Source organism: Trichosurus vulpecula, chromosome 3 (assembly GCF_011100635.1).
Source record: "Trichosurus vulpecula isolate mTriVul1 chromosome 3, mTriVul1.pri, whole genome shotgun sequence".
Lineage (NCBI taxonomy): Eukaryota > Metazoa > Chordata > Mammalia > Diprotodontia > Phalangeridae > Trichosurus > Trichosurus vulpecula.
In genome coordinates this window covers 101,898,991-101,921,632 of record NC_050575.1, presented here as the reverse complement: position 1 = coordinate 101,921,632, position 22,642 = coordinate 101,898,991, and the positions used below count along the sequence as shown (strand labels likewise).

At 40.2% G+C, this 22,642-nt stretch overlaps 1 protein-coding gene across 1 annotated transcript in view; it reads right to left on the bottom strand.

The window, feature by feature from the left end:
* Nucleotides 1-18,094, bottom strand: part of PHF20 (PHD finger protein 20) — a 116,591-nt gene extending 98,497 nt beyond the window's left edge. The window contains exons 1-2 of the mRNA XM_036748888.1: nucleotides 17,925-18,094; nucleotides 2,172-2,286 (exon numbers count right to left, since the gene is read on the bottom strand). Of these exons, the coding sequence (XP_036604783.1) occupies nucleotides 2,172-2,254 (83 nt within the window). The 5' untranslated portion in view covers nucleotides 2,255-2,286; nucleotides 17,925-18,094. The remainder of the gene's footprint in view (nucleotides 1-2,171; nucleotides 2,287-17,924) is intronic.
* Nucleotides 18,095-22,642: the final 4,548 nt, after the last annotated feature.

Sequence of the window (22,642 nt, the reverse complement as noted above, 5' to 3'; positions counted from 1 at the left end):
ATTATACTATGTAGTTAGCAGTATCATAGTCTCAGAATGAGAAGGGAGTCACCATTCTAACCCCTACCCAAGCCACAACTTCTAACCATCACAACAAGAGTAGTGATCACATCAAACCTCTGGGAAGACCTCTACTATAAGGAAACTACCCTATGAAAGCAGTCTATTCTATATTTGGACATTTCTATCTGCTCCTAAGTTTTTTCCCCCCTTATTTTGAATTGTGTCCTTATAACAATGGATTGAATCTATAGTGTATTTATATAAAAATTCAACATGATCCTTTCAAGGATGTCCTGCTTGCCTGTTTTTCTTTAGAACTGAAATTCTGTTCTCTTCACTGAAAAATATAGCTTTATATATATAGCACTTATCCTAGAATCTGCTCAGCTGAATATATTCTTGGTGTTAACTTGATTTCCAGTTACTTCCACCTTTTTCAGCAATAGAATACGCAGTATAACAAAGCTACCTTATTGCAAAATCCGTTACTAAGAGGCTGAATCAGTCTTACGAGTTTTTTTTAAACAGCAAAATAATCGGTGTTCTTTGACTTTCATCAAGACTCAAAATATGCTCTTATTTTGGTATTCATAGTCATTTCAAATTCCTAGTTCCAACTCAACCTTCTTTTCCAGATCATTAGCTTAATCTGATTTCTAATTTTCTAATGGAAACACTGCCATCTTGTGGACCCCAAATTATTACCACTGATGACCAAAACACCAAGGTGACATCATTGATGGACCCATCTAATTTACTTACTGGGATCATAGAGCTGTGGACTGAAGCACAGCAGGGGCTATCCCTGATTTTACAATGGAAGGAACTGAGTCCCAGAGAGGGAAAGCAAATGTTCAGTGTTACATAAGTAGTTAATGGCAAAGTTGGAATCGAACCTAGGTCCTCTGATTCCAAATCTTTCCACTTATCTGCATTATCCTATGAATATCTTACTATGCTAGAATTCGAGGTGGTAGTTAATCAAGGTTTCCTATAGGAACAGGTATCTACAGGCAAGGAAAAGCAAAGGAAAACATATCATTAAGGAAGGTTAAAGTTAAAACAAGGAAGACTTTCTAAAAGCTGTCCTGAGCTAGGTCTGGATCCTGGAATAAAAATGAAGGAAGACAAGGAATAATAGGAACAACAGTACAGAAGTGTTGATGGCTAAAGCCTGAAAAAACAATCTCAGGGAAATCTGACAGACTAGCAAAGGAGACAGGAGGTTGTGGTGCTTCTGAGGTCCTAGAACGGCCCTTTGTTGTAACTCCCTCGGGCATCTGTTATGCTACTGTTGAGTATTTTGTTTGTACTCCCTCTTACACACATATTGTTCCATTCTGTATTATAGTTATTTGTGTGTGTTATATATGTGTTGTATTCCCTGATTAGTATGTAAACTCCACAAGGGCAGGGGCTGTGGGGCAGTGGATAATCAGTCAAACAACCAACAATTATGAAACTCTGACTTTGCACCAGACAGAAGGCTAGATGTGACATCAAGCTCTCTGGGGTCAGATACTAATTCTACCAGAGCCTCAGTTTTTCTAATTGTACCATAGGAATGATGCTTGTTCTACCTCATAAGGTTTGTTTTATGAGCCAAGCATTTTACGAACCTTAAAGCAGCATATAAATGTGAGTCTGTTATTATTAACATTACTACCATCATCATCATTATTACTCATCTCTGCCTCCTCCCTTCTGACAAACACCTACCACAGGACTCTACTCTACTAAGATACTTTGAAAAATATATGATGTACCCAACTTCAGTCCTCTGCCCATTGAGAGAACAAGAAAAATGGAGAACACCAGAATGGAAGAGTGTGGGAGAAGAAGATAGCGAGCTCCGTTTAAGATGGATGAGGTAAAGGCAAGAACAGAACATTCAAATGAAACCAACAAGTTGATAGTCTGGGCCCTGACACACAGGAGTGGGCTGGGTATGATAGAAATGATTCAGTAGGTCCTTCCTTTCCCTACTGAAGTGGTCTGTGAACCAAAAGCTCTAGGGACCAAAGACTCTTGAAACAAAATTGTTTTTGTCTTTCTATGCATTACTCAGTAGCACAACTCAAGGAAGAGATCAGGCTACAGATTTGGAAAAATCTAGGCATACAAATCCCCTTTTTGAGAAAAAAAAATAAAAGGAAAGGATAAAATACCAGTTTTTTAATCTGTCACGGGCCTCCAACTGGGCTCCCACCTCAAAGCTGATCCCTCTTCTGTTTGGTGGATGCTTTGTCATTTTGGGTCATCAACAAGGTTGCTTTTCTTCTCCTGAAAAGCCAATTAAATATTTATGAAAACATCTCACAATCTACTCAAAGTATATCAATAGTAACACAAACTGGCAACATTCAAAATACAGGCTTCAGGAAAACAAGAAATATAGAAAGTATATGGAATTTCATTTGTTACCTATTCCTTTTTCTATCACTTTCTTCCCTTCTACCTTTAAATATGCTCAGCTCAAAATGCACTTCCCTCTTTTCTCTACAGGAATGGATGTGGAAGAATTCATAAGCTCCTAGGTTTAGAGTGGGAAGGGACCTTAGGAACAGATCATCTAGTCCAACCCCCTCATTTTACAGTTGAGTAAACTGAGGCCCAGAAAAATAAAGTGACTTGTTCAAAGTCAGAGAAGTGTTAAGCGGCAAAGTCAGCATTCAAATCCAGATCCTCTGATTCTAAATACAGCACTCTTTCCACTATCCTGACACTTCTGCCAGATTGTCACGTTCCCTTCATGTGTTAGTTTTCCTCAAACTCCTTTCCTCCGTCTTTTTTGTTCTTTGTTACAAGGGATAGCTCACTAGTTGGGAGGAGGAAGAAACATTCAGAAATGAAAGTAACAGAGAAAACAAAAGATAAGCAATAGAATTTTTGAATGCTCAGCTCTCTCTAACCCTAGATACTCTTGTCAAACCTCTAATAACTGGTTCCCCTAGCCTCCCATTTGCAATGTTTATCAGCTGCCTCTCCTCCCTTACAACTTCTTTCTTTCTTTATCACTCCCAAATCAGCTTTCAGCACTCTACTATCCACCCTAATGACCATCTCCAGATCACATACCAATCTCTTCTGTTCTCCTCCTTCTTAACCCAGAAACTCCTGGACTAATGTAGGACATAAGAATCAGCTAGGTTTCTCATTGTCAGGAATTACAAATCAAAGTGTTATACAAGGACTCAAAGGGGAGGTCATTCATTACCAACCTGTGGGAGGAGGGAGACTTCCTAGAGGAGGTAGTATTAAAGTTGGACTTCAAAGGAAAGGTAGGGGAGAGGGGAAGAGGTGGGAGGGGGAAGGAGGGAAGGAAGAAGAAAAGGGGAGAGGGGGACAGAGAAGGGGGGGGAAGGAGGAAAGGAGAGAGGGAGAGGGAGAGAGAGAGAGAGAGGGAGAGGGGGAGAGAGAGGGAGAGGGAGAGAGAGAGGGAGAGGGGGAGAGAGAGGGAGAGGGAGAGAGAGAGGGAGTCTAAATATAGATATATATCTAGCTACATGGGGCAGCTAGGTGGCCCTGGGCCTGGAGTCAGGAAGACTCATCTTCCTGAGTTCAAATGTGACCTCAGATACTTAGTAGCTGTCTGACCCTGGGCAAGTCACTTAACCTTGTTTGCCTCAGTTTTCTCATCTATAAAATGAGCTGCAGAAGGAAACCACTCCAGTATCTTTGCAAAGAAAACCCCAAATGGAGTCACAAAGAGTCGGACATGACTGAAGAAAAGAGCGAACATACATTTGAATCTGTATGTTGTTCTCATACATATATGAGAGAACACAAAACAGAATAACTTCAGAAAGACTTGGAAAGGGTCACAAAGAAATATATTTCTTCTTTGTCATCTGTTTTATTTATTATTATTATATTATTGTTTTATTTTGTTAAATCTTAAGAATGCATGCCTTAAATCTATCCCACAAAAAGTTATCACTTAAATATTGCTTTCCTGTAAAATATGATTAACATGGATTAGTTTGGCTGAACCTCTTTTTTCCCCTCTAAAAAAATCAATATTACAAGGAATCAATCAATGGGTAGGAAAAAAGGGAGGACTATATTAGAATATAAAGGTAATTTGGAAACAAAAGATCTTAATACAATTAAGAATTAAAAGATGTTATTCACTGTATATATTTGATCATTTGTCTTGAGTGGTTATTAAGCCTACGATTAAAAATTTTTATAAAATAAAGGAAAAGTAAACCCTCAACAATATAAGAAAAGGAAAGAGGGCTTTCCAGTCTTTGTTTAGCCATTGAATGTATCGGAAAGAGTAGGCTTAACAAAGGATGAGAGACAGGAGAAAGAAGTGAGTTGGTTGCTTTCCATTTGCTTTGTGGTTTTTTGGGGGGTGGGGTGGGGGATGGAAGGAAGAAATAGGAGTTGAAGTTGGGAAGGTAAGGTGTTGCTAAGTTGTGGGTCGCCTTTCATGTCAGACAATTTCAAATTTCTTTGACATTTACTGAAGAATTCTGAGCAGCGATATGACCAGATTTATGCAAAAGAAAAAACATTCACCCAACTTTGTGAGAGATGGATTTCTAGAGGTGTGTGTGGAAGTTAGATTAGAAGGCCATGGCAATAATCCGGGGAACTAGTAATGAGGGCAGGAACTCCCACGGTAGAAAAGTGAGTTAAGGTGGAAAACCATATACACAGTAGCCATAACAATGTAAATGGAAAGAATAACACCAAAAAAATTAAAATTAGATGCTACTAAATTACAATGACCAAGGTTGGGCCCAAAGTGGAGATAAAGGAGGGTACATCACCTAGCTTCTTCACTGGTAGAGGATTATAGCTGTTGGACACTGAATATAATGTCAGACTTTTTCAATATGTGAGCTAGATTTGCTGAACTTTTTCTTTCCTCCTTTTTATTCTTTATTATAAGGAATGAATCTCTGGGAGGGGTGTTTCTGAGCAAGAAAAGAGAGTGGGAAATACATAATATAAAAACAAAAGATAGCAGTAAAAAAAATTTCTTAAAGCAACCAAAAGAACTATATACCTACTTGCCCATCTATACAAAAGCTTTATAAGTCACTAAGTTGTTTATGAAAAAGTACTTGATTTTTTTTAAGCTGCCATATAGGTTTTTAAAATAAGGTGTCTACTATCCATACATCAAAATCATTCACTTAAGATTCCTTGAAAGATATAACAGAAATAACCCTCACCAATGACGCTCTGATAGTAAACATCAGGTGGGGTATAAAACAGGAAGACATATGCTCTCCAAATGTATTTGCCAGTGCAATATAGAAGACCCAGTACAAATTTCTGGTCAAAAATGGATTCTTGGTCAACAGTGAAGTCTTCCAAATGCTGTTTGCAGATGACATTGGGCTGAATTCATTAAGCTCCAGAATACTGCAAAGCTTCCTAGAAATAAACTATAACCAAAGGTGTTTGGCCTGTCCATCCACAGAGCAAAGATCAAGTGGATGAAGAACATCTACTGCCTAGACTTCCACATGCATCCAGATGGACAATCATCTGTACTGAGGTACGGGTGTGTGTGTGTGTGTGTGTGTGTGTGTGTGTGTGTGTGTGTGTACATACATATAAACAAAGTATAACAGAGACATAATACAGAAGTACTATAGAACTTTTCCTACAGTGTGTATATGTATTACAGATAGTATACATCAGGAATTCTTAACCTAGGGTCCATAAACTTTTTTATATTTTTATAATTGTATTTCAACATAACTGGTTCCCTTTACAATCCTATGTATTTTATGCATTTAAAAATGTTATTTTAAAAAAAAATGTTATCCTGAGGCATCCATAGTCTTCGCTAGACAGCCAAGGGCGGGGGGGGGGGGGGGGGAAGGTCCATGACCCAAAAACAGTTAAGAATTCCTTCATCAGATGGACAAGATAAGCTCAGAATGAAAAAAGAAGAGAAAAGGTTTGATTGCCTTTAAGATACTACAATCTATTTACTAATCCCCAAACTTCATAAAAGCAAAGGCTGGATCAAGCTACGTGGCAGCAAGACATGAAATAGAACAGTTTCTACAGAATTAAAAGTATCACACAGAGGGCAAGAAAAAGGCAAATGGTGGGTTTATGCAGTCTGAAACATAAAACTATTAAGGGATGCTGAAGAAAAGGAATAAAAGACATTATCGAGGAACTGTACGATAAGAAAAGAAAATGGGCTGATTGTGTGGTAAGAATGAGGAATGACAGCCTACTCCACTGGCACCCTCTCCATATCAGGAGTAAGAAGGAAGGCTTCAAGAAGGCTGGGTGGATCCTTGTGTTGGACTTTGGGAAGAACATGAGTAGAAGTAGCACAGAAAGGGTAAATACACATAGGTTATAATCTACTTTGGTAGGGGGAATTTCCTGAATCTATGAGAGCACAGATCCATCTGAGTGGAAGGTTTTTATAAAAGATATTATTCTGTATTTTATAGGTTTACTTAACTCTTTGTCTTTGTTGACAGTTGTTTAAAATAAATACAAAATAAAATAAACGATAAGAGCTCAATAGATGAAGAGGAGGAAATAGAAGTAGCCCAAGCATTGATTAGGAGGCGTAGAGAACAAGTGTGTAGGTTTAAGGAGTTTGGGGTTGCTTTGTTTTTAGAGGGAGACTAGGAGAGAAGTTGTTTGTTTGTATGAGAATACACAGAGGAGGTTAATGTGAAAACAGGCTGGAAAGAAAGTGAGCACCAGGACCTTGGATGCCAGCAGAGGAGTCTGAAATTTGTTTGGCAAGCAATTAGCATTTAAGATTTGGGGGCAGAGGAAGGACCAAACCTATGCAAAGGAAAAATTATTTTGGCAGCAAGATAAAGGCTACTTTGGTAGCATTCTGCACATAGTAGACTCTTATTAAAGAGTACTCCTTGAATACGGATTAAATCTACCCAGTTCTAATCACTCCATTTCATCCCTAGATGCTAGAGCAAAGGGGGTGGAAAGGTGGAGGTACGAAGAGAGGGTTAATGGCTCCAAGGCTGGTGTAACTAACCACAAACCAGGTCCCATTGTGCTTTGTCTCAAAGAACAAAAATGCAAGGTAAATATTGCCCAATATGAATTGATACAGTAAAGCAAAACCAGGAAAACAATTTAAATGACTATAACAATGTAAATGGAAGGAACAATAACACCACCACAATCAAAATCAAATGCTGTAAAATTACAATGACCACACTGGACCTCAGAGAAAACAAAATGGGAAGACACCCTCTACCCGTCTTTGCAGAGGTAAGGGAACATGGGTGTGGAACATTTCATATGATATCAAATTTTGTCGGTATTTTAGTCTCAATATATTGGTTATTTACTATAAGGGAGGGGATTAATATTAGTTCTAGGAGAAGATGAAGGAGTAGAATGGGAAATGTAGTGATATAAAAACAAGATTTCAATAACATTTTTACATTAAGTGTCTATGGCTAATAAAGGGAAATATTAATACTACCTTAGTCTGTTGTCTGAAACTAGCATCCACCTATAACGGAGGGGCAAGCTCGGATGTTTAATAGCTATAGTTACCCCCAACAATTTTCCTACTCTTTTGTCCACTGTCACACAACGAATATTTGAAAGAGGGATTCAAACACTACCTTCTTTCCTGACAAGCTCTCTTTCTGTGGCTATATCATTTATTTCTCCAACAAACATACACATCTGACAGTCTTGGAAAGGATTAGGCTAAGGTTAGGGGAGGTCAGGCAGAAGAAACTGGGGTGAGCAGGAAATCTCTTAAGGGTTGAGGTCTTGTCCAGCAGACCCACGCTAGGGCACAGGAAGCTGATGTCAAATGTGGGTTCCTTTATCTGTTTGTCATCTCCCACTTACAGGTTCCCAAAATCTGTACTTGGTGTAGTTTCCCACCACCCTTCCCCATCAGCCCTCTCCTTCCAGACAATAGTAGACTGTGTTGGAAACCACTAGGGGGCACAACAGCTAGAGTACTGGGCCTGCAGTCAAGAAGACTCTAGCCTAGGACACCTCCTTTGAAGAAGGGGAGGTGGAAGGGAAGGAGAAAGGAGGAGGGGAGAGGGAGGGGACAGGGAGGGGACGAGCTGAGTTACCCAACTAGCTGGGTTCCATTCAGACAGCTCAGTCTACTCGCAGGTTGTGTTTGTCCTTCATTTCCAAAGAGGACCACAGCATGAGGGAAATGATGACATGACTTGCAGCCGACTTTGATTTGAGTGAGGGAGGGCTGTGCAAGGTCACCAGCCTCACTTTCTCCTCCAGAGCCACCAGCCTACAACACTTACCAGTGGTGGAACTCTGCGCAAGCCAGGTAAGTTTTGCTTAAGTTTTATCATCTGTAAAATGGAGAGATCATACTAATAGCACCTACCTCCCAGGGTTCTTGTGAGGATCAAATGGGGTAATAGTTGTAAAGAACTTTGTGCAGTGCCTGGACATAGTAAGTGCTAGATAAATATTAGCTATTATTTTTTATTTATTCACAGTTTTCCAACATTCACTTTTACAAGATTTTGAGTTCCAAATTTTTTCCCAACCTCTCTTTCCCCCTCCCCAAGATGGCGTGCAATCTGATATAGACTATAGATCATATTAAACATATTTCTACTTTAGTCATGTTGTGAAAGAAAAATCAGAACAAAAGGGAAAAATCACAAGAAAGGAAAAAAAAAAGAAAAAATAGCATGCTTCGACCTAGATTCAGACTCCACAGTTCTTTCTCTGGATGTGGATGGAATTTTCCATCATAGTCTTTTGGAATTGTCTTAGATCACTGTATTGCTGAGAAGGGCTAAGGCTATCAAAGTTGGCCATCAAACAATGTTGCTCTCACTGTGTACAACGTTCTCCTGGTTCTGCTCACTTCACTCAGGATCAGTTTGCGTCTTTGCAGGTTTTTCTGAGACCCTCCTGCTCATCATTTCTTATAGCACAATACTATTCCATTGCATTCATATACCACAATGTTAGCTAATATTATTATTACTATCCTATCACCCAATGCCAATTCACTCTAAGAGGCCCACTGACTTTTGTCTAGTGCAGTTTTAGAGTCTCTTTTTCCACCTAACAACCTTTCAGTTTATCAGAGTGGAGAAAGGTAAGAGTGTTAAAACTTGTCCTTTTACAATCAGAGGTTTAAAACACAAATGCTGTGATGGAAAATGCTATTCACACCCAAAAAAAAGAACCATGGAGTCTAAATGCAGATTGAAGCAGACTATTTGCTCTTTCTTGTTTTTTCTTTCTCATGGTTTCTCCCATGGGTTCTAATTCTACAACATGACTAATGTGAAAATATGTTTAATATGAATATATATGTAGAGCCACATGGCTTGGGGTGAGGGGAGGGGAGGGATGCGGAGAAAATCTGGAACTCAAAATCTTATGGAAGTGAATGGTGAAAACTAAAAATAACTTTTTTTAAAAAAACTGATTTCTTTAAAAAAAAAGAAAAAACCCACAAACGCTGGCAGGGTTAAGAGTAACTGAAATTCATTTACACTAAAGTGAAATTAATAAAAAAAAATACCTGACTTTAGGACCTTTTCAAGTTTCAAAAAGGAAAAGGTACTCGAGAGGGTAGGGATAGGTAGAAAGGAAGGAAGGACAAGGAGAGGCAGACCTGGTAATACTACACAGAACCTGGCTAATTTCCCTTCCTTGCTGATCTTACAGATAGGAGCTGGGAGGGAGCAAAAAGACGCTGTGTCCTCAAGTTATTTCCATCTGTTACCAGGGCCTGCAATATTTACAGTTTACAGCTCACTTAATTTAGAGTTGTTTTGTTTTCCTTGGTAGATTACTTAATAGAACTAACTCATACTTCGAAAAGACGAGGTAAACAATTTGGAGATATCATAAAAGTCTGGGGTCAAATGCAGTTAGAGCTGGAAGAGAACTGAGATATCATCTCCATTTTTCTACCTAGGCAGCTGGTGGCACAGTGGACAGAAAGCTGGGCCTGGAGTCAGGAAGACCTAAGTTCAAATTCTGCCTCAGATATTTACTAGCTATGTGACCCCTGGGTAAGACATTTAACCTCTCTGTGTGCCTCAGTTTTCTCATCTATAAAATGTGGATAATAGTACCTATGTCCCAGAGTTGTTGTAAGGATCAAATGGGTAATATTTATAAAACTTAAAGTGCTGTATCAATGCTAGCTGTTATTGCCTAATTGTGACTTTTCAGCTTCCTCTGCCATATCATCTTTGTCCCATCCCCTCAACAGGGGTGGGCCCCAGGGCACTATCCTAAGCTCACTTTTCTAGCTCCTATGAATTCAATTACTGTCCCTATACCAAAGTCTCCCAAATAAGTCCCCAGCCATCTAAGCAGCAATCCCACATCACCCTTGGTCTATGAGACCCCTCTACCTGGATGTTACATTGATGAATCTCAAACTTGCCTTAACCAAAAACTAGTTCTCCCTATTATCTAGCCTTCTCCCTAAAACCCACCCCCCGTTCTGATATCCTATTTCTTTGGAGGGCGGCACTATCATTCCAGAGAATCATTTAGTTGGCCCAATGGATAGAGCTTCGGGCCTAGAGGCAGGAAGACCTGAGTTCATATCAAGCCTCAAACACTTTCAAGTTGTGCTACTGCCTCAGTTTCTTCATCTGTAAAAATGGGGATAACAGCACCTACCTTCCAGAGTTGTTGTGAAGATCAAATGAGATATAACTGTAAAGAAGTTATCACAGTGCCTGGCTCATAGTAATCTCTATGTAAAGGTTAGTTATTGCTATCATCATCATTATCATCCCGAATCATTTGCAAAGTCCCAACAATTCTACCTCCCAAACACCCCTCCTACCTAACTTCTCTCCATGACAACTACCACCCTTGTTGAGGTCCTTCACCTTACCTGGACTATCTAGCAGAACAAAGATTGAATAAAGATTTATTAAACAGTAACTATATGCCAAGCACCAGAGATACAAATACAAAAGCACAGGTAAGTCTCTGTCCTTAAGGAGCTTACATTCTAACGAAGGAGATGTCACATAATATATAAGGAAAAGGTGTCTGGGAGACGCATTGTAGTTCAGAAAGCTACAGTGACGCTGAGTGGAGCCTTAGGGGACCAACCTAACACATCCTTTCAGAAGCAATGACAGGGTTGATTAGATTATGGTTCCACAACCCAAAGGGGAAAAGGCTTGGTAAGGAGCTTGAGTTCACCATAGTACGGAAATGGCTCAGAGGGGATGGGAGGCAGTGAAGTGAAGCTGGGCTGGAGCCAGACCTAAATGAAGTGGGAGACTGAGGCAAGCACCAATCAGGATAAAAGGGGCCCCAGGATAGGATTTTCATGGAAACCGTTAAATCTTCTAGGGTGAAATTCTCCTGGGCTAGTGTTCCCCTCCCCCCACATATGCCAGATGGTGAACAGTAAAGAGTAACCTCCTAATTGGCCTCTCCAAGTTGATAGTCATAATTCACACATCTAACTACATAACTCCCTGGCTCAAGAAGTTTCATTGGCACCCCACTGCTTCAAGGGTGCTTTGCTCGGCATTTAAAGTCCTTCAGTCTGTCTTTAAAGACTATAATCTCCTATTTACTCACTCTCATACATTCTACTTCCCAGCCAAACTGGCATTCTTGATGTTCCTCAGACATAGCTCCCCTCTCCTATACCTGTACTTCCTGCATTATCTGTCCCACTCGTCTGGAAGACCTTCACTTCTCACCTTTATCTCCCAGAATCCCTAGGTTCCTACAGAGCACGGTTCCAGTGCTAACTCCCATAGCTCAGATCTTTTCTATACTCTGTGATTTAATGCTTACTCTCTACTCCAAAACTACTTTGTACTGTATTTCATATATGAGATATTACGTATCTAAGTATATGTTGTATTCTGTCTTCCTCCCCCCGCCCCAACAGAATTCAAGCTCTATGAGGGTAAGGACAGCGTTGTTTTTTGTTTGTGTTTCCCACAGCTACATCATAATAAGTATTCAATAAATACATGCTGAATTGAACTGAATCATCTAAGCCTGCCTCAGCATTTTAAAGATGAGGAAACAGAGGCCCAGAAAGGAAAAGTAATTTATCTAAGGTCACAAAGTTAGTGTGAGAAATGGGACTAGAGGCCTGGTCTCTTTACTTCTACTTCTGTACTCTCCATTATGCTTATGGACACCAGTATTTTTAACTGAATTATAATGCCTCCCCAAAGAGAAATTCAGCTAATTTTAATGACATACAAAAACTACATTTAATAAACAGGTGGTCCATTTTTCCTATTAAATTTATTCTTGAACTCTTACAAATGCCCTTTAAAAACAAGACATTTCACTAATTGGTAGTCATCTATCCTTCTACCTATGCAATCCTGAAAAGCAGGGCTTAATCTTTCCTGGGTTCTGTATGATTCTTATGCAGATAATAAAATTGATAGCAGCATTAAAAGTTGTCCACAAGAAAATATTTTAGAAATAGAAAAAAGTATAATTTACAATTACAATGCACCAAAGTACAAATAAGAATCATTATGGCTTGACAAAAAGTGATTAAAAAAAATATCCTGCAAAAAAAAATGTACTAGCACCCCTACAAGAGGAATGTAGAAATCTGGGTGCTCAGGCACCAGCAGCACCTAGAGAAATATACCTAGTTACTCCATTCTACCCAAATAAGAATAGTTCCTTGGTAAAGCATATTGGGAAATTTCTTCCTTTTCTAACACTAAAGAGAAGTACATAGATGCAGGGAAAAAACTAGGGGACAAGTGGTGCAAAACCAGGCCTACTCTATGTCAGTGACTCATTTCTGTGTCCCTGAAGCCACTTACTTATCCTTCTGAAGCAAAGTGAGCTATTCCACAATCTGTGGAAAATATTCATTCATTAACCACAACCAGACCAAACATCAACTGTTAGGGAGAGGAAAGAGGGTTACTCTCTGCATTCTGCAAGTAGGGCCAAGGAGGGGGACAGTGAGGGTGGGGGAACACATTCACCTTTATTATTGGAAAGTGAGTTTTCAGGATCCAGGATTGAGTTTCTGATAATATAAGCTCAGCTTAAAAGTATAGCCATCCTTCTCTCTCTTGGGTCTGCTCTTCTTCTTTATTAATAATAAAGCTAATATGCATATAGGAACCTAAGGTTTCCCAAATACTTAACATACATTATCTCATATGATCCTCACAACTCTGTGAGATAGGTAATGCAAACATTATTAATCCCATTTACAGATGAAGAAACTGAGGATCAGGAAAATTAAAGACCTGCCTGTAGATAAAAAGATAACAGATGTCAGGATCAGGATTCTAACCCAGATATTCCTGATTCCAAATAGGACATTTTATTCATCGTGCAAAACTGCATCTTTCAGCACTTCCAGGCCTCCAGTCTCCACCTACTTTCACACAAGCACCCTGTTTATACTCAGTATGAGTCATAGCTGGCTCCTAAGATTTTATGAAGTTTCACAAGCTCATTACTTCCATAATTCATGAAAAAAAGGGCATAATTAAACCTGCCCAAGATGCAGTTATTTGGACCAACAAGAATTGAAATTGACAAGTCTAAATTTCTATGAGTTAGTAGCCAGGCAGTCAAAAACCTCTCAAGGATCCACCCCCAGTGTGCCCAGCACATCCTGTTCCCTGAAGTTCCTCCTTTTGCCAGGATTTTTGTAGGCTCTGTGGCTGGATAGATCATTCTAGCCAAAAAGACAGGAAAGTTGTTTACAATGCAATTTAATTGTTTTTTCTAAAAGTGGTGTTCACTTAGGATTTTCTTTTTAATTTAAAGTCCATTTGATTCCAAGGAAAGAAAAACCAATCAACTTGTTCTATACTCCAACTTCCCACACAGGTTTGGAAGGGCATTGTAGCAATCTGCACACCCTCTCTCTTCCCTCACAGCCAAAGAAAAGCAACTCTATAGATACAACTTTTAAGCTATCTGCCTTAGCAAGGACAAAACACATTTTCCTGAGGGAAGTGTCTCCAATATAAGCAGAAAACTTAAGTGGAAGAGGAGGAGGATGATTTGGAGAAAATATTTTTTAAAATATTCAGAGGTATGAAAATATAACATATCAGAGTGCCCAAAATTATGTGGAAAACCCTGATGCTCCAAGAGAAAATGTCAATACTGACAGGATTTTTCCATCTTCTAAAATATTAAATTGTTCAGAGAACCAAAATTTTTATTTCTGCAAACATTTCGGGCATTAAAATAAGCTTAATAGTCTTTATTTTGTTGTAAAATTTCACCACCCTCCTTTTACCTCAGTATTCCAGTTGGCCAGGGCCCTCAGATCAACTTTTATGTTTTCCAGCAATACAGTTCAAATTTCATCAATGTACTTATGTGTTCCATGTCCAAATGAGGAGGGTAGGTAATGCTGTTATACGGGGGGAGGGTCCCAAAAATCTTGGTGCAGTTTTAAGCTTTAACTGCATTAGTAGCTTAAAACTCCACTAAGATGTTTGGGACAGCATGTATACCATATGTGACTGTTAAAGCAAAGTGAAGTGAATACAAGTACTGGGCAAAGTGTCTGAAAAAAGTTTTCTTGTAAAATTTTAATTAATTTTGAATTAACAGAGTACATGAATTGATAGAGGGGGCAGGGCACTACAAGGCTCTGGCACAGACAACAGACTGTGAAGACGGAGAAAGGAAAAAATATGCTGGATATGGACTGATCAAGAAAATATTGACCAGAAAAGACATGGAAGTCACTAAGAATGGTAAGACTACTGAATAAGTGGGTAAAAAACCTAATGTCACATTAACTAGTTGGAGAAAGATGAGATCATATCCTCAAGGAAGATAATTCCCTTAATTCTTATAGTTTTAACCTCAGCCTCATGTGAGACTGATGGTCCAAAGAGAGGCTGCTCCAGGCCTGCAGTTTTATAGAGATTAGACCATCGAGTAAGATTGTCTTCCACAAAGGATCACAATAGTGGGAAGTAGTACAAAGTAGGAAAATGAAGAGCTAAGAGATTTCTCCAATGGAAAAAACAGACTTACAACTTCCCACATTGTCCTTTTCCTTCTCTTGGTCAGTTTCCTCACCAGTAAAATTGAGGGGTTAGACTAGACAATCTCTAAGGTGCCTTTTGGGCTCTGACCCTGTTCTTTCTTTCTCATTCTTAACTCTATGTTCTCCTGAATGGGGGAAGGTGCCATTGTGCCCCAAGAAATTTCACTTTCCTACAAGCATTAGAAAGCTAAATTATCAAATGCCCTTCAAAGACCTTTCTAGTTTCTTTTCTTTTCAATTGGCCTCATTTCTGTGCCAAATTTTCACAAATTCAGAAGACCCTCCCGGGAAATGCTCCCTGTGTATCTGTCAAACATGGAAGGATGATGGTCCTATGAGCCACAGAAGAATGTTGAGAAATTAAAAACAGTCCTTTGTAGTTCATAGTTCATATAAACAGTCCCATATAGTTCAAGATGTTAACCTCCACAAAATCTACTATTACAGAAATAAAAATACACAAATTTTTGTAACTTATGACAAAGAACAATTTTATTAACATTGAATTAACATAATAAAATGTGTTAAGACATGCAGTTGTCACTGTATTATAATTTGTGTTGGAATTGTCTTCATTACACAAAAGGAAATATTTAGATGTTTTAAAATTTTGACACTCATGATAAACTATTAGAGAACTTTTCACTGATTTTTTGAAAACTAAGTAAAAGTGGGTAAGTCAGAAAAGGAAAGAAGACAATGGCTAACTCCCATCATACTTTACTTCTACCATCTACTATCTAGCAAAAAAAAGTTGGCCTTTGTCTGTAAAGTACCTTAAGGGCAGAGCATCCCATAATAGAGAGGAAATACAGAATGGCTCAACCTATAGATTTAAGTCAGTTAGAGACAGAATCCAGAGGCATTTTTCACACAGAACACCTCATCAGTCACGGCTCAGAAATAACTAAAATATAACACCACTCTTTTCTAATGATGTAAATGATCTGATTTAAAATTTCAATTTATTACAATTTGTCGTTATATGGTCAAACATGCATATATATAACCCATATTTTATCAATATGCCATTTCAGAATATTAATTCTGAAAATACTGGTCATTTAAAATTTTTTATACTAAGTTTCTTATAAGCTGGGGGGAGGTGGAACTTCATCATGATTTCTCCTCGGAATGAAAAAGCTATCCTGCCTGGTTTCACCCAACAGTAAGGCAACAACTCCCTTTCTTTCTGTACACACAAATGCCTCCCAACAGGGAGTGAGACCAGAAGCTATTTTCTATACCCTAGAATGTCACTCTATCCATAAGCACTTGTAACTCCAGTAATTAGGGGATGGGGGAGAAAGCAGGGAAAGAGAGGAAGAAACTAATAAAGTTTGAGGAATATAGGAAATACGGGAAGTTTTGACCATCTCTGGAGGGGCCATATCTTAATGGGCAAATGGAGATGCAGGTAAAGTGGCCAGCAAAATGCAAAGGAATCTCCTTATAACCAATACTTCTCATTCCTCTAATGTATAACATGTCATCCCGAAGTTGTCCAGGAGTGAAACTGGAAAAACAGCCGCCAAATGGCACTTCTGGGATTTCTTCCTGGTGAGAAGGGGCAGAGGACACGTGGAGAAGAGCCCAGTATGCAAGAAACTGGGCTAGAGAATCCGAGATTTCTTAATACCAGAGGTTCAAAAAGAATTCCCAGGTCAAAAAAGATTTCCCTTGAAGGAAGCACGGATGATTTCCTACCATAAGTGGGTAGGGAGAAGAGAGAAAGAACCTCCAACTCCAAGCGCTTCGATTCTGAATGAATGTGAGCCTGGGAGAACAGCTTGTCCTTGACTCCAGATCGCCTCAGGCAGCAGTGGCAGTTACCTAAATCCTGTGGGTGGCCCTGGTCTGGAGCTGCAGCGGTGGGGGGGGCAACACAGTGCTCAGCGGAGCCGAGGCCAAGCTGGACTGCCTGGGCGAAGCCGAGCACAAGGGCGTAGAACCCGGGAAAAGGCCCTCGGGTGCCTGAAAATCCTGTTTCTTTCGTACAAGAAGCTTTGAAAATCATGGGGGGAGGGAGATTGTCTGCATTTCCTCATAATCATTTGAAGCCTGGGCCAAGGAGTGCGGGTACGCTCCCTCAATGAGAAGAGTCCATCACAGAGGGTGAATACACTCCCAAGGGGGAAGGGTAAAAAGGCACACTTTCCCCTCGTGGGGAGGAGCTGAGAAATAGAGGGAGGTGCATTCCCCCCCGGCGGGGCAAGAACTAAGCAAAGAGGGGGCATTTCTCTGAGGAAAAGGGGGGGCGCACTTCGACGTGCGGAAAAAGAGCTTAGAAAAGAGGGGGAAGCACTTCCTCTATAGAAAGAGGTGAGCGGGCGGGAGGGGGCGGGGGCCACGCACTCCTCCAACAGAGAAAAGGGGCGAGCAAAGGGTGGTGGGGAGAAGCAGTTCTCCGCCGGGAAAAGGACGGAGCAAAGGGGGGCACACTCCTCCCACGAGACAAGTAAAGGCAGTGCATTCCCCCACGAGGAAGAAGATTGGGGGGGGGGGTGCATTCCCTCACGGGGCAAAGAGGGGTGCACTGCCCGCCAAGGGGGAAAATCCTCCCGAGCCAAAGCTGCAGACAACAGATGCGGGAGTGAAGCCGCCCCGCTCAGCCCGTCGTCCCCCTCCCTGCCAGGCCAGCTCCGCGCTCCGCTCCCCGAGGCGCGGTGTACCAGCCCCCATCGGGGCGTCGCCGATTGGCCGAGCCCGCCGTCAGTCCCCCCCGGCGCCCCGGAGATTGGGCGCCGCTCTCACGCCCGCCACGCTCTCGACAGAAGTCCCCCGGCCTCCGGGGTGCGGGTGGGCAGCGGGATCGGGCGGAGAGGTAAGCCAGAGTAGCCTCAGCACCAGAGTTCCAGAGCTCATCCCCCACCCCCGCCCCCACCCTGCTGGCGGCCGGGGCCTCCCAACCTCGCCGCGAGCTCACCTCACGGCCGCGCTCCGGCTGCGCCGCTCCAGGACCAACGGACAGAAGGCGACTGCGTGCTCTGCACCACGTGATCTGCTAGGGGCGCGCCCAGCATTACCCCCCCCCCGTTTTCTGCGCTCCTCCCTTCCCTCCCCCCAACCCCGAGCACGGCCACCACCGTGTGACGCAGCTCCTTCGGCTCACGCGCCTGATCCCCTGGAGCAGCCCCGCCCCCTCGCCCCCTCTTCCCCCTACTTCACTTTCCTCGGTTGGGTCGCTCACCTTCCCCAAACCTGCATCGGCGACTCCCGGAGTTACCATGGAGACGGCACGGTCTCCAGACCCTCATTTGATCTCAGTTCAGAATCCCGCTCGACGCCACAGAATTTGCAAAGTGGATGTCCTAAAAAAAAGTCAAGCTCTGAAACAACAGCCAATAATTGGCACTCATACAGCGCACTGAAGTTTGGCAAAAGCATCCATGAATCAGAGACCACACAATTCGGACGACTGGAACCGGGAAGATAAGACACTGAAGTCCAATGACCCTAAAATCCACATTTAAGCAATAATGCTTTATAAAGTGTACTTTCGTCCAAACGCTATCGTGGATGAATGAAATTATTATCCCCGTTTTGGTCAACTAAGCCTCAGTTCTTCCAGCTCTAAAATGGGGGAGCACCAATATCTCGTTCCACCCCCATAACAAATCGGCGAGGTAATTGGAACTACAATTTATATGCTCTTAAGCTTCACAAAATGCTATTTACATACATACACAACCTTGTTAAGAAGGTGCTCCTAGCTTTACTATCTCTATTTCACAAATGAGAAAATTCAGAAAGGGTTAACTGTGTGATTGCTTATGATGACCAGCTAGTAAGCCTGAGACTTTAAGTATTTACTTCCTGACTTCAAGTCCAGCACATTTTCTACTCCAAATGGCTGCTTCCTGGTGTAAAATGAGGATCTAGGACCATCCGTATGTGCAAGATCCAATTTGTATCTGAAAGTGTAACTGAAGGTAATTGGGGGTAGAGTGTTGAGATAGCGCCAACTTCTCAGTTTGCTCTGGCTTGAATGTGTCACTGAGTCAACGATTGAGATGTCACCCAAAGGCAACAAAGAGGCTAGGATGTGTCAATTAGTCTTCCTGAAGGTTCTCACAGCCCAGAGATGTGGTTTAGGAGACAGAACCAATAGTGCACAAAAAGATAACTAAAAACTCCATAGTTCTTTACATTTTACAAAGCCAAACTTTCCTGTGAAGTAACAGTTTTGAGCATTCTCATCCCCACTCTATAGATGGGAAAATTGAGACTCAGAGAAATTATTTGATATATGCATGTCCACCCAGCTATTAAATGATAAAACTGGAACTAAAATCCAGATCTGTTTTTTGAACAGAGACTAATTTTTTATTTTTTGTTTCCAATTCAGTTCAACAAACATTTACTAGCATTACTATATTTCAGGAACTGTATACCAAAGGCTAGGGATACAAAGACAAAATGGTCTTTTTCCTAAAGGAGCTTACAGAATATTGGGGGACAGTGATAGGAATATAGAAAATTAAATATGAAATATATACAAATTTCAGAGGAAAGTGAACCTAATTTTACAATGTTCTTATAATTACTGGACAGTAAAAAGTTATATTTGAAGTTTGATATTTTATTCAGATACTTAACTAGAACCTGATAACTTTAAAAGCCCTTGGACAAGTCATTTGACTCTTTGAGCTTTAGATTCCTAATAAAATAAGAGAATTGAAATACATGTTCTCTAAAGTTCCTTCAAGTCCCTAAATGTTATTGATTCTATAAAATCCATCTTTAAAAAAATGATATCTCTTGTTTTTACATCACCTTCATTTTTAATATGTTCCTGCCATAATGACTACCCAGACAGCTATCTCTTGAAACAAAAATTAGAAAAGAAAGGAGGACAGGGAGCATTTCAGCAAAAACCAATTTGTTAACCAAGTCTGACAGTATATACAATGATCCACACCCATAGTTCTCCACCTCTGCAAAGAAGGAAAGGAAGTACATTTTTCTCATTTCCTCTTTAGTGACAAGCTTGGTCATCATAATTAGCGTTCACTTTTGTATTTACTTTTGTTCTTCCTGTCTACGTTGTTGTAGTCATTGTGGATATTGTTTTCCTAATTCTGCTTTCTTCACTCTGCATCAGTGAGATTCGTTTTTTTAGAGATAGGTATCTTCTGACTCAGACTGAACAGTTATCTCCTCCATGTCATACCCAACAAATGGTCATGCAAGTCTTTGCTTAAAGAACTTGAATGAATCTATTACTCCTCCCAGCAACCCATTCTTTGATAGTTCTAGTTAATTATTAGGATTTTTTTCCTACATCAGACCTAAATTTTCCTCTGAATGTGCTTGATACAAGAAAAAAATTTTCCCGACCATCAGAGAACCATCTAAAAATGGAATTGCTGCCTTGAGAGGTGAGAAGGTATATCAAGTTACTTTGTAGTTTGCTTTTGCTTCTTCCAAGTTATCAAATTTTGCCTCAAAGGGCTCCAGTGTGAGCAACATCCTAAGGATATTTTTTCCATTACTAGCTTACAGTTGATATTGTTAAGTGTTTAAATCTCCCAATGACACTGATCTTGTGTACCTCCCACTTAATGGAGCTGTGTTAAAGGACCATCATTTTATAAGCATTTGATTAAGCACAATCAGAGAATTTCATACTTATGTTCAGAATCCCTGAGGGGACTCTTCTTTGAAATGCTTTATAGTGTTTCAGATATGGTGTTGTGGAAAAAGTGCTGGACTTAAGAGTTGGGAAAGCCTTGGATCCAAATCCCACTTTCTACACTTAGTAATTAGGCAGCTTGGTGGTATAGTAGATAAAGGCCCTAAAGTAAGGAAAACCTGAATTCCAATTCTGCCCTAAGACACTAGCCACATTCACAATGAATAATCCCTTAACAAGCCTAGGCCTCAGTTTCCTCATGTGCAAAATAGAAATGATAATACTTTTCTTTCAAAAACATCTCTCATGAGATGTTTACAAATATTATAGAAACAGTATCATCTTAAGATTCATTATCAGTAGAATTTTATTAAGATTAATTAAAAACAATTTTTTGAGCATATGTTGTGTGATAGCAATAATTCCTACACCAGTTATTGGGTTTCTTCATTATTATGATTCGCATGTAATACGAGCTATTTTGTCATCATAAAATCAGGATAAAAACTTCCTTTTTTTCTGCCACTTTCTCCTGTATTAGCTCCTGTTATTCCAAGGACACTGCTGGAGAAAGTGAAACAGGGTGATGGGAGATATTCAACTGGGTTATGCCACCTCCATGCTGAGGAAACAGGAAAGATCCTATTCTAATTAATGCAACCAGTGGCCAAAGGCCCTACAAGCTTTGGGATGAAATGCAACAAGTCCAGTCTTAACATCTTCCCCCTAAAGGTCACATTTGACTCTGTGTGCCTCACCCAGTTTACTCAGTAAAACCTCTCGTGTCTAGGTTTCTAAAAAATGTAATGTGTTCCCTTGCTTGTACCTTAAGGAGCCTAAAGTATTGGCCAGAAAGCATAATGCCTTCACATTCTTCCTATTACCCCAGAAGCCTCCCAGCTACATGATTAAAAACCTCTCTAACAAAGCACAGACTGGAGATGTAGATACCAGGTGATCTGAAGAGTAATGATTTACAAAGTGAAAGTTTAGATTTGTATTATTTCCTTTGAAACTTAGAATCAAAGGACTAAGCAAGAATCATCTTAGATTTGGGGCTTTTTTTTGTCTTTGTTTAGGGCACATTAATCAATTTAATATTTTTCCAAATTAGTGATTTACGGGTGCTATAAACCAAGGCTGGCTATAATCAGAAAACTTGTTTCCTCCTCTAGATGACATTAACCCAACACCATATGGCTCAATTCTGAGCCACCTTGGTTCTTAACAATTCCAGAAAAGGTTCTATAATTAAGAGTACAGGATTTGGTGTCAGAGAAAATCGGTTTAAAACTAAGTTCTACTACTTAACTACTAATTGTGTGACCATGGCCAAGGAACTTTACCCTTCGTTATATGGAAGATAAATAGTTAAGATGCCCTACTTAAATAAATGGGATGCACAGATGCCCTTGCTTAGATTGTATTTATATGCATCTATTTTGAGGGGGAAAAGAGAAAGTTGGCAATCAAATAGTACTTATTAAATATCTGTTATGTGGCAGAAACTGTGATAGGCAGTGTGAACTACAAAGAAACAATTCCAACTCTCATGAAACTGTCAGGGGAGAAAAGATTTGTATGTGTACATATATATATATATATATATATACATATATATGTATTTATGTATGTATATATACATATAAAACAGATGTAAAATATATACAGAATAAGTGCAAAATAAATACAGAGTACGGTTGTTTGGAAGGGAGGACCCTGGCACTAGTAGATGGGAGAATGGGAGCAACTTGCTGTTCTTCAAATATTTCATCTCTTGCTTTGGAACTGACTGACTGTCCATTCCTGGAATGGTCTCCTTCCTCACCTCTGCCTCTTGACTAGCTAGCTTCTTTCAAAATTCAAGTCAAACATCACCTTCTGCTGGAGGCCTTGATATGTAACCCTCATCCCCTCCCCCCCGCCCAATTTCAGCCTCTTATCCTCTATGAAGAATGTACCATGAGTATAACCTATTTACATGTTGTCTCACCAATTTGTGTAAACTC